Source organism: Gambusia affinis, linkage group LG10, assembly GCF_019740435.1.
Source record: "Gambusia affinis linkage group LG10, SWU_Gaff_1.0, whole genome shotgun sequence".
NCBI lineage: Eukaryota > Metazoa > Chordata > Actinopteri > Cyprinodontiformes > Poeciliidae > Gambusia > Gambusia affinis.
In genome coordinates this window covers 2,362,114-2,374,680 of record NC_057877.1, presented here as the reverse complement: position 1 = coordinate 2,374,680, position 12,567 = coordinate 2,362,114, and the positions used below count along the sequence as shown (strand labels likewise).

Sequence of the window (12,567 nt, the reverse complement as noted above, 5' to 3'; positions counted from 1 at the left end):
TGGTTCGTTGTTCTGGTGGTTGTGGGTAGACTGGCAGGTAACTGGAGGATAAGTGCCTTGCTCAGAGGTTACCTCTATATGTGCCATTTTTGCTTGGAGAACACTGATTTGCCACGGCTCTGACAAGCATTACTTGTCCTCTGGTTTGTGTTCCTCCTGCTGATGTGCATCAATCACACACCACCAGCAGGGCCTGTCACTCCGTCGGAATAACGGAACAAGAAGCGCGTCTTTGGTTCTGACGCTGTCACGTCTGCGTCTCTGCTCTCCCGTCGGCCCGTGATGTCATTCTGAAGCTCAGACTGTTGGCTTCTTACCGGATTAGATCCAGCAGAGCGTCGGCAGAACTCATGATGTGCTTGCCGCTGTCCTCAGAGTCCTCCTTCTGGGCCGCTCCGCCCGGGTGGATGATGGACACCATCATGATCCCCACGATCACGGCCACAAACGTGGTCCAGAGATAATACGACACGGTGATCAGGCCGAGCCGGCTGGAGCACTTGGCATCGAGAGCCGCCAGTCCAGACATCAAGCTGCAAGAAAGAAGAGCTGGATGTTCTTTATTTGTTCATGTTGCACTGAATCTGTAATCAAATGTTGTTTGCTGCTGTTCAATCACCCCCCCCCCCTTTTTTTTTTCTTTTGCTGATTTCAAGCAAATTAAGCTTTTGTAAACTCCGAAGGTTTACAGGGCTTTACAGATAAGTAGGATTTATCACAGTGCTGCTTTCATTTTAAATAACAGAACCATTTTATCTTTTAAGTTGTTTTTCCAATTTTGCATTTTTTATTTAGTTTTCAGAAATACGTCCTCTATTTCGTCTTTTTATTTTCCCCACACATAGATACAGTGTATGTCACTGAATGTAACTGCTGTATTTATATTTATCTAATACATTTTAAAAATGAATTGTTTACTTGTGGATTTCAGTTGTGCAAAGCTCTATGTGTTGGAGTGTTTTATAAAACCTAATATTCAAATACAGACTTGTTAATAACGGTTTTGTTTTTTTTTTGTCATAAATGGAGCAAACATAAGTTGCATTTTAAATGTCAAAATAAATAAACTCAAAAAAACCCTGACAATGCTTTTAAATAACTACTTTGTCATGGTCAATAATTTTCTGTGACAAATTATAACATTTCACTAAATCAAAGGAGTGGAGGTGGAGGTGGAGAGTGGGCTGCCTACATCAAACCTCCATCTGAGGTTTTGATTCCTGACCTCAGCTGAAGGTCTTGTCTCTCCTCTCTTTTTCTATGTCATGTAAAACAGGCAACTGGAACCACAACACTTTGAAAAATGTGAACATTTGCTTCACAGCTGAACTTAATCGTCTTGATTGATTCAGGCAATAAAGGCTCTTTCTGCTGCGCATCCCAGGATCATATTTGTAAAACACAAGCGACATTTTCAATTCAGTCAGTCCTTCCTCAGATGAATGTGTAAGGTCACGCTGTCCTTGTTGACTAAAAAGTCATTAAAAATCAAAACCACTTGCTGATGAGTTTTTATAATAATTGATTTATTTATTTTGTTTTGTGATAGGGAACAAATGACTTCTGGCCGTGTTTGCAAGTGGTCTTCTGATTTCCTCATCAGATTCTTTATGCTTTGGACAAAATGTTGTCACACAACGCAGCACCAGAGAGAGGGAGCCGTCTCTCTGATTTCTCCTGTCGTGATCCTGACAGACGGAGCTGGAATGAGGGTTTTTTTTTATTTTTTTTTTTATGTTGGTCAACAGGGTTCAGTGTTGGACTCAAACATGAAGTAGGGAACCCTGAGGACATCGGCTGATTTGCAAGGACAAGAGGTCATCTAAGGTTGTTTAGTTCTCTGATTAGGAAATGTAAAGTTTCCCACTGGATTCATTGTGCATCATCACCAGTTCTATTAGTTTTGTTTTGGTGATGATTCACACATTTCACATTTTCACACTCTGGGACTCAGAACACTTCTTCATTCTTAACACTATTCTTAACACTTTCAGGACTAGTGTTTATACTTCTGTTTGAACATCTATAAGGCTGAACCAGACAGTGAATATTTGGTAAAGATATTCTTTACCAAATATCTTGTCTGATTTCTCCAGATGTTTCCATGATGTCACTCAAGGAAGTGGCTCATAGTTCTGCCTGCGATTCAAACAATCCAACTGCAAACATTGCGTGACGAATGTCCTTATCCTGTTAGCTTTACAACTTTGATTGGATAATCAAGAGCAGGTAAATCCTTCCCTTTTTTTTTCTCTTCCTAATTTTCCTTTCAAATCTGGCTCCAGTCACAGCAGTTGTGTTTCCATTACAAAACGAGCTCAAATCTTTTTCTATATTCTGCTGATATTGAAAAAACACAATTTTGCAATTGTGGTTCTTCCTCAGGATGAACGAGGAATGAAATTAAAATCTCACATGAATAAGCTTCTTCACGCAATAAGTCATTAAAATCATGGCAGCAATAGACAGTTATGTAAGATGTATTCATAATTCAGCCAGACCTCATCATCTATCAGCCAATCAGAGGAGACTTTGGCCTCTTATTCAGGGGTTGGAGCGGCGTTTGGGGAAAATTATAGTCAGTGATTTTACAGAAGAGTTATGGATTCTTCAACTTTTTATGTGTGGTGAAGCTAAATGCACATTGTCTGAAAAACAACAAACTGCAAACCGTGAAGAAAATATACTTCCTGTCGTCTTCTTCATCTTTTCTACCAGCTGGAACATCCTGTTGTTGATCACGTGACTCGCGTGACGTGGAAAAAATGTTTCCATTGCAAATTTGCGAAATACTATACACATTCTGATAGGGCTGAAAAACCACTGCATCCTGCTGCAAAAACTTTTTATCAGGTATGTGAGTTTCCATTGAATGAATTTATTTTCGTAATTTCAATTAGCGCAAACCTACGGCAAACGGAAAAGCAGCCAGTGTGACTGAAATCGCTGCATTCACCCACTTCAGTGAATCAAAAGGTCACTCCTTCAGGACAAATTCACATATTAGCAGAAACCTAAAAATAAATAAGCAGGTGTTTGTTTTGACACCTGAGTAACAGAAGAATTTTTTTTATTTTTATTTTTTTCACTGTCTGGTTCTCACATTGCTCCAACATTCCTGCTGTGTGGGTTCACAACCTGAGCTGCTTAAGCATTTGACTCAAAGCGAGACTCTAACGTTTCTTTCTTGACTGAAGCCATTAGAATCATTTGTAGAATTTCCAGTGGATCTTTTTCTTGGGTTCTGTTTGGCAATTCTCTATATCAACATCTGAATCCGTATCTGACTATTAGAGACCTTAAAATGCTACTACTGTTGCTTTGAAAAAACTTGAATGGGAAACATTTGAAGCATCGTTGGTGATAGTAATATTAATAACAGCTCACATCTCCAGCTTTTATTATGAATGCAAAAGTTAGATTTCCTTAGAGTCAAGGCTGTAATTAAGTATTTTTGCACTGAGGCATGAATCACATTTCTATCAACAGAAAGGAATTGTAAACTGTGAGCTTCGATTATCATATAAAGGAGAAGGACGATTGTTGTTTTTCACTACGAAACAAAAGTGTTGTGTTCCTGCTTTGTTCTTGGTTTAGATTATTTTTTTCTGTCACGATTCAGTGGAACTTATTAACGCTGCTGTATATTTCTTTAATCCTTTAGTCCCTGTACTGAGATCAGACCACAAAACAACAGCAACTTATGTATTCAGCCAACAGGCTGCTTCCTTTTATAACATGCATTTGTAACAATCTTCTGTAAATAATAAAGCATTATGTTATTTGTGAAAAGAAAATGTACTTTCATAGGCGTTACATGAAGACATACATATAAATGCCTTGTTGTTGTAAAGTGGAGTTCTTGCAGACAACTCAATCCAGGATTGAATTCAAATGTCATCTTTTAAGTATATTAATAAGTATTTGAACACATTTTTCAAGTTACTTTGCTTCAACATGTACAATATTGCAAAGATATTAAATTATGTTATGCACGTAAGCAGGAGCATTTCAGATTATAAGTAAACGTTCTGCTAAATAAACCAAAAAGTAAGAGACAAGTGCATCTGTAACCATCTGGTGACACTTTGGATAAAAAAAAACAAAAACAAACAAAAACATGTCAAACTGCTTCAAGCAGCTGGTCTCACTATTGGACTGCATGGCCATCTATCTTAGTTAACAGGCCAGACAAGAGGAGGATTACTTAAAGAAGCGGCCAAAAGGTAAAACTGGGGGAGCTACACAGAGACAAAGCTCAGGACAAGAGATCCATCAACAATAACTAATAGTGCACTGTAAAACATTTGAAAGTTCTTCTGCTGCCTTGAAAATGCAATTTATGTCAACAAGAAAACTGTTCATAAAGTTGATCTTACAACTAGAGACAAGTTGTCAAAGCATTATTTTTTAAGCTCATCTAAAAAAAACAAAACGACTGCCCTCAGCTGGTTAAAGGACACATTTCTCTATTATTTTTACTCACAATAAAATACAGTAAAATAACTACTTAGTTTACTTTAGGATAGCTACAATTCTTGTTTCAAATTGCATAAAGAAATTTTGTGATCTGATAATGAATTTTACTAAACATCACATTGAATTCTGCTATGAAACATTTACTGTGAACAGGACGTTTGTCCTCAAGCTCTGCATTAAAACAAACATTTTCCTTCATAACACACAAGAGTGAGACCAATGTAACACACTTCCATGTCAGGATACATTCTGCTAAGCATTCTGGGAAACAGTTTCCACTGCTGTCTTTTTCTTCTTTCAGTTTTTTTAAGTGCTAACTTCAAAACTCTGGTTTATTCAACTGTTGTAGATTTGACAAAATGAATCAAATTTAACACAAATTACTACCGTCAGTTTATCGTTCACAAAGCCAGATGAAGTTCTTATTCTAGTTTTTTGAAATTCATGTAGGGGACAACAAATGTGGAAACAGCTGCTCAGGTCAGATTAGAAAAAACTGAACTTTTTAGCCTTCACACAAAATGTCACATGGAACATAAGATCAAAATCTGAACCACAGTGAAACCATAGTGAAGCTCGGTGGTTTTATGTTTATCACACAATATCCATAGAAAATACATAAGAGTTTGTGACACAATGTGAAAACGTTGCAGCCCAGAGGTATTGATTCTGGCCACTGCAGAATTGTGGCGTGGTTGTGAGTGCAGGTACCTGGACACGACGAGCGGCAAAATGAGCATTTTGAGCATCCTCATGAGGAGTTCACCAGGAAACTGGAAGTACTTCACCTCCTGCCAGGAGCAGAGCACAGGACACAGCAGGGAGAGGTTCATTAAGGGAGTCCATGAAGGAAGGATAAGAAAAGCAATCTAATGACATTTAAGAAAAGGTCATGATTGATAATAGAGGATGGTAAAATAACTTCTGAATAGTCTCTGAATGTTCCACCTTAGAAGCAACCAGAGGAATGAACAAAAATGAGGCCGGTGACTTTGATTTTCCTTTAGTAGTTAAAAAAAACTGGTGCACATTACAGACATGGCAACCCAGTAGTAAATCTTTTGATTTTCTTATTGATCCCTTTTTGAAGACAGTTACAACCCCCTCCCAAAACAACAAGGTCCTTAATTTTCTTCATGGTAAATGTTCTATATTGGATAAGTACTTTATCAAATCAGAGGATAATCAGGTGCCAAATGTAACTGATTAACTCTCCCGCAGTCTCAGTGCGACGCTCAGGAAGAGCAGCAGATGTTACAGTCGGCTCTCTGCGTAACCCATCGTCTCTTCAGTTCGCGAAATAATGCGAACAGAGGAGACAAATACTTATCAAATCTCTCTGAGAAGATCTGCCAATCAAGAATCTCTTGTTAACTAACAAGTTATTTTGATTTCTACCCCAGAAGAAGAAAAGCAGGGCATTAAAGCTGATCTTTTCCGTCACAAAGGCAGATTTAATAGGTGAGGCAAATTAGAACTAACAGGTTAGTTGTTACAGTTGCTAAAATATTATGTCTGTCAAAAATAATATCCAGTACAACTCTTCATCATTCACCTCCTTTAAACTTTGTACTCTTCCTCGATCAAGCACAGATTTGTTGTGCTCATCTTTGATGAAATGCTGTTCATCTAAGAAATCATGATTGCAATTTTAAAGCATCCAGCCAGTTACGTATGAACTTTTCAAGCATTTCAATCAGCTAATTTTTTATGCTCAGTAGTTAATTTTTTTCATAGTATCACAGTGTGATATCATCTTTCATATAAATACTGAATCACTGCTCACAGCAGGTAGGCCTCTATGTGACCTCTATGTGTCATCTACCCCTCTTAGGAAAAAAACGGACACTTGGATGACTGCCAGAGGAAAAAAAATCAATCAAACTGAGCATCTAGAGACCAGGGCTGACACATCTGAGCAGAATGTTGCATGAGCAGGAACTCTAACTCTAACAGCCATGCCGTACGCTCTGATTATTGGTGACGCTGCTGTCAATTTAATGTTATATTATAAACCTCCACATGTCCAGTGTTGCTTTGATTCTTGTCTGAGGAATCCTTGAAACTGCAGAAACAAGAACTTCACCACCACCACCTCCTGCTGGATGATCCTGTACAGTCTGCTGTCCAGGTCTTCACAGAGGATGGTCAATACTAAGAACAAAACGAACCCTGACTCAATACTCAACCTTTTGTCAAATAATCCTCCCCTGATGTTTAATTGGTTCATACATCTAAAACTCCCACTGCTGTGTGTTCTGAGTAAAGCCCAGGGTCTGGGTCTCAGAGAGTTTTTTAAATCCATCTCATGATAGAAGTACAGCAAAACTATAAAAATAGTGCTTAATGTCAAATCTCAATATCTGCAGCACTCAGTTAAAAGATGTTAAGGTAAACTAAGGTAGCTAAATAAAGCATGACTCGATATTTGAAATATCTTTTTTTCCCTTCAGTTCATTTACCTGGTGACAACTGTCAACAAATATACCATTCAGACACTATAGGGAAAAAAAGGTCAATATAATACAACCATTCAGCCAATTCAGTTTTAATAACTGGTTTATTTTTGCTCTCAATCCTATTGTTATGTTTCATGTCTTTTGCTCCATGGGCCCAAACTTCCAAGTAAAAAGTAATAACTTTTTTTCCCCAAATGAATTGTAATTTTTATGACTTATGATCTTTAGATGTTTGGGCTTTTATTTCTGTTTGGTTTTAAGGTGTTACCATATTACTTTATTCCTTGCTGTTTAGTTTCTTAGTTCATTTTTGTGTTTTGATCTTTCTCTTTGTTTTACTTCTGAGTCCTAGGCTACATTCACAAAGCAGGCAAAAGTAAGCCATATTTTTATCTGCTCTTTGTGTCAGTGGGAACAGACCAACTCCAATCTTTACACCCTCCAAAACAATCTGATTTGTACCTTTTCCATATGGAATAGTTGGAATAAGAGTAAATAATGGAGGATAAATTCCAGATGGGATTAAATAAAGTCTCTGTGTGCAGTTAGAAATCATATTTTTTTGTAGATAAGTGGCTTCGTGAAGAAGCTTATCATTATTTGTGTTTGTGACGCGTTAAGCATAAAAAGTTACCTGAAAAAGAGATGATAGTTTTTATCATTATCACAATATTACAGTAAAATATTGTGATAAAAGTCAAAGTCCATATTGCAAGACGTTAACCCACTCAAGATCCTGTTCAGAAAAACTCTCTGTTACCCATGGAGACACGGCAGCATCGCTCTGACACCCACTGCTGGTAGGAACGTATGGATCATGACAAGAACTGCGGTGCTGCCCCATCATGCTCCAGATACTGAGAGAAGTGATGAGCTAATCTGCGCAGAACATTGTAAGAATGTCATGACCGCATGAGCTCAAACAGGAAAAGTTTTCTAATGACCAAAAGCTTGCCGTCAGCCACATGGAAACTGTTGCTATGCCAATCCTCCTGGCTAAAACTATTGGACAGCAGGATGTATTGCTGTGCTTGTTATTAGTCAATCATGCTGGAGTGAAGTCCATTGCCCATATTTATAAAACCAACGCATTTCAGCCTAGTTTGTCATTGTCAATACACACAAATCAGACAAATCACACTAATTATCTCATCATCATGGCATACGATATATTTAGGGCAGTGATAATTTTGCCATCAAAGTTAATGTGTGAGAAGCTGGTAAAAATAAGTAAAGAGAGGATTTAAATTAGAATTAAAATTGGTCCAAGAAAGGAACAGGGATGAACTGCAGATGGCTCATGGGCTTACTGATCCACACGGGATGCTAAATGCTGTTCCATGTGTTCAGATGAACAATTGCAGCTCAAACTGCTGGTCCTGATAGAAAGGTGTCAGAATACAAAGAGGATTACAGTTTGGTGCATTTGTGGCTTCATAGCAGCAGACCAGTGAGGACGGAGACAGCTGCAGCATTAAAGCAGATAAACGCGTCCTGTTGTAAAGCAACAATGGTTCAGGAACAGAATAGTGAACGCAGGGAGGTTTGCATGTTAAATTGGCCTCCAAGTTCTCAAGTTCTTTAATGAGACACTATGGGGTGTTCTGGACAAACAGACCTGATCCATGGAGTCAGGTTTTCCACCTCAGCTGGTCAGCTGCCTTCTCGGCTGCTGATCTGATTAATGATAGGCTGGCATCGGCAACTTAGCTGCCAGCGCTGGAGAACGAGAAGATTACTCACTCGTCTTGGCTTTGGAGATGCTAGTGACTAACATACCTACTCTGCTGTCAATTAGAATGGACAAGTTGGTGCTAGCATTAAAAAACTAACAAGCAGCATCCTAAGGCCGGCCACCCTCTGGATTAAACATACAAGAAAAATGGCTGACATTCAATAATCTTTAATACATGTAATATTAAACACAAGATATCATGATGAATGATATCACGAATAATCTGGCAAGCTTTACAGTCACAGATATTGTATGTCAATCTTTTCTCATGATATTTTGTTCTTTGTTCACATGTATAATCCAGTGGTTGAGCAGTTTAGGCATGCTAGTTGTTAGCCTCTGAAATGCTAATGCGAGTAGTCTCCTTTTGGTGCCATCGTTCATCGGATCAGTAGCTGCCTTAAGAATGGACATATTGTCCTGTGACAAAGATGTTGGCATCACTGGTTGTGCTGTAGCCTGAATTTAGGCCCTAATGCCATCCCATATAAGAAGGCAGTGTAGACGTGAAGAAGCTTTGAGGTCGTTCAGCTGCACCACATACTGAGCGACCATCACCCTCCACCCCTCTGCTCCACTGTATGATGTTTTCTTCAAAATGCCCAGTTTTAGTTTTAGACATTTAGCCTTTAGTTAGCATAAGAGTTTGTTCTAAAGCTTTGGTGGTAATCAAGCTGGGGTTCAGCAAGGGAAATTTATTCCAGTGTTGCAAATAAATGCAATTCATCGTGTTAAATTTATGATTTAGCAAGTGGAGCAATTATTCATTCACATAATTCCAGATTTGTTTCAAACAAAATGAATTAAATAATTATTTGGAAAGTACCTTTTGTATTTCATAATAATGCAAAATGTATTTAATTTTACATTTTAATTTAATGTTACAAGAATGACAAAAAGGCCTCTTGTGGTTTGCAGCATTTACCTGCATTGCACAATCAGGCATCAGTCACCTGAACAGAAAGAAGCATGAAAGTGAGAAAGGATGCAAGTTATGGAACTAAAGTCATTTAGAAGCTCCAGCTTTGCAGACAGGCGATGCGTGGGCAACCATCGTGAAAGACCGAGCTTTTCCTCTCTTTTCCTTTGATACTTGAGTACGTAGATTTATTTCCACTTAAATATAATCCATGATTCATAGCGAAAAGCTAATCTGTATCCAGCAAACATTGCGGTCCTGCATCTTGTCTCGTCTTCTGGGCTGCTGCCTCTCTGCAGACCGATCTCATTTCTTCACTCTGTCAAAACAAACTTGGCCATGGATCAGGAGTTTGAAAAAGCTTCTTAAGACATTTTTTTCAAACTTGTTAACAGAGACGAGCCACTGACAAAAGCAAACTGCTAGCTATATTTGTGGATAATCAAAATGTTTCACTTCAGCTGTTCCATGAGACTTCAGCGGTTTGTTAGAGAACATCAGAGAACAAACAGCATCATAAAAACCTGAGAACAGCAGACACAGCAGCGAGGAAGTCGTAAAGAAAAATGCAAGATTTGGTTCTAAACCTGCTAAGGTTTGAACATCTCACAAAGTACTCAGTTCTAATATGACTATTCGTCCAGATTGACAGGGTGAGCAAGGAGAGAGAAAAGAAGTGATAAGTAGTCAACAGGTCAAGGGTTTGTGAAGTTGGACCCAAAGCCAGACAGGCAAATGTCAACCTGATGTTGTAGGTGATGATGATTTACTGAACTGGAAGCTGTTAGGCAGATGGAGACAAGAGAGGAATGTTAAACACAGGCTGTGATAAATACAGACTGAACAGTGAGGCAAGGAGGCAGGAGGAACGGTGTGGAAATAGACAATGGAAGAATCTCACAAAGAGCTAATGACACTGACTGTTTCAAGTTACAAATAAACCAGCAGAGACGAATCAGTGGAGTGCACAGTGTTTTAGAAACCAAACAGAGAAGATCATGGAAAATGACTGTATGGCTTAGAAATACCAAAGATAAAGGCTAAAGGCCAACACATAACCTCCATGAAAGCATAGAAATCTGTTCTTTTACTAGAGATGTCACGTTGAATAAAAATTATTCTGGACAAGACATTTCACACTTCACAATAACATGGCTGCAGAACTCTTGGAAAGACCCACAGATTCTTCACACTGAAGCATTTCTATATAACGGGCATTGAGAAAAAAGTTCTGTCCAAATGATGCATCAAGAACAAACAACAAGAAGTTCCAACCAGGACCGAAAGAGGATGACATCATTTACTACCAGCTTTGGGAGAGAGAGAAAAAAATGTGTTCCTGCATAGAATTTACTTTAATACTAAAATGACAATCTCAAAACAAGAATAGAACACTGAGTGACTGAAATCAAAGAACAATAAACCCAGATGAGCCATGAACAAAACTAACCGTTTCATGACCAGCGGTCACTGCAGTGGACAGCTGCTGTATCTAAAAGCCATTTTCTTGCGTTTCTTGTGGACTTTTATGTTATAAATGCACACAGACTACCGACGTGCACAGTAGTGCATCATACAACACACTATCGACTACTGACCATTCATTGCAAGTGCAGGAATATGTTTGTTAAATCCAATATGGCAGACCTTCGAAACAGCATGCTGACCAATTCAGGAATATTCAGACCTTCCTACTGCAGAGGACTACAGTCAGTAGTAGGTAAAAAAATGTAAAAAAATAGATATTTTAACGTCAAGCAATGACTAAATACTACTGATGTATTTTCCAAATAACAACTTTGTATTTGGAGAAAATTACAAAACATAGGGATAAACCCAATGTTCATCCCTAGAAAAAAAATCCTAGAAGAAAATCCTAGATTGTTTTTTATCTTCTTTTTTATGCCTTAAGAAAATCTAAATCACTTTGGAAAAATATCTTGACATGAAAGATCATAATTTATGCATTACAGGGTTAAAGTAAGATCTGTAGAAAGGCTAAAAAAGGTGTGTGTCAAAAGCATCTAGATTTCTAAACCTTTGCCCATGAACACCTGAAAGCAACGTCTCCTCTAGAAATAACAGCTGCACCTCAACGTTTATCTTCCAGGTTCGGCCTCATGTTGTGGCCTCTACACCCTACAGTCAACCATAAAAAGTCAATGCAAACATCCTCCTGAATGTGAAAGTGCATTCAAATGAGTCAGCTGATTTATGATCAACAACAGCACCCATGAAGAAGAGTAACAACAACAAAAAAACATAATATCACAATGCAGAAATTGAGGCGAGATGTGTTTGATCAGGAATGACATGAAAGCACAAAATAAAACAAAAAAAAAATGTTGATTTTGCATAATACCCCATTTTAAAATAGAAGCTGATTTTAGAACAGTTTGGCTGCAGAAGTTCTGCTGCTGATAGGGGTGTGAGAAAGGAATGTTTTTTTAAGAATTGGCATGGTTCATTTCAAAGAGTTTAAAACTTGGCAATATATGCAAAGGCCTCTTCCCCATAACTTTTACTGTATGCAAATATTTAATGAAACGGTTTTCCCATTTCTGAAATTACTGGCATCATGGAGATTAGCCTTTCAGTCATCCTGCCAGGGAATGCTAACACCTAACAGAACCCTCAGAATGTGAACACAGAAAGTGAAATTTATAATTAGGCCCACATCTCTAAAAATGTGAATATTGTAAAAAGAAAAAGGTTCAATTTGAGCTTACATAGTTTCATGTAACTGGGTCATTACATGTTCAGTGGAAAGAAAAACATTAGTAGGAAAATGTGAAGCAGCAACAGGGGTAACTGCTGTGAGAGGAATGTCAAGCACAATCCACTCAAGAAATTTGGAGACTGGAGTCGGCACATCAAGAACCGCTCCACACACACACACACCCATCCTACACACACACACCAATTCTTCAAGCACACGCCAGTTACAGGCTGTAGACATCTTACCTGGTTAAGGA

General features: G+C 38.3%; 1 protein-coding gene across 2 annotated transcripts in view; it reads right to left on the bottom strand.

The window, feature by feature from the left end:
* The window catches only part of slc1a7b (solute carrier family 1 member 7b), a 37,147-nt gene that overhangs the window by 11,558 nt on the left and 13,022 nt on the right, over positions 1 to 12,567 (bottom strand). Inside the window, exons 2-3 of one of the 2 annotated variants that reach the window (XM_044128258.1) lie at positions 5,191 to 5,270; positions 318 to 533 (exon numbers count right to left, since the gene is read on the bottom strand). In XM_044128258.1, coding sequence (XP_043984193.1) covers positions 318 to 533; positions 5,191 to 5,270 — 296 coding nt within the window. Of the gene's footprint in view, positions 1 to 317; positions 534 to 1,192; positions 1,253 to 5,190; positions 5,271 to 12,567 lie in introns of those variants that run through there. The other variant, XM_044128259.1, reaches the window with a different exon arrangement.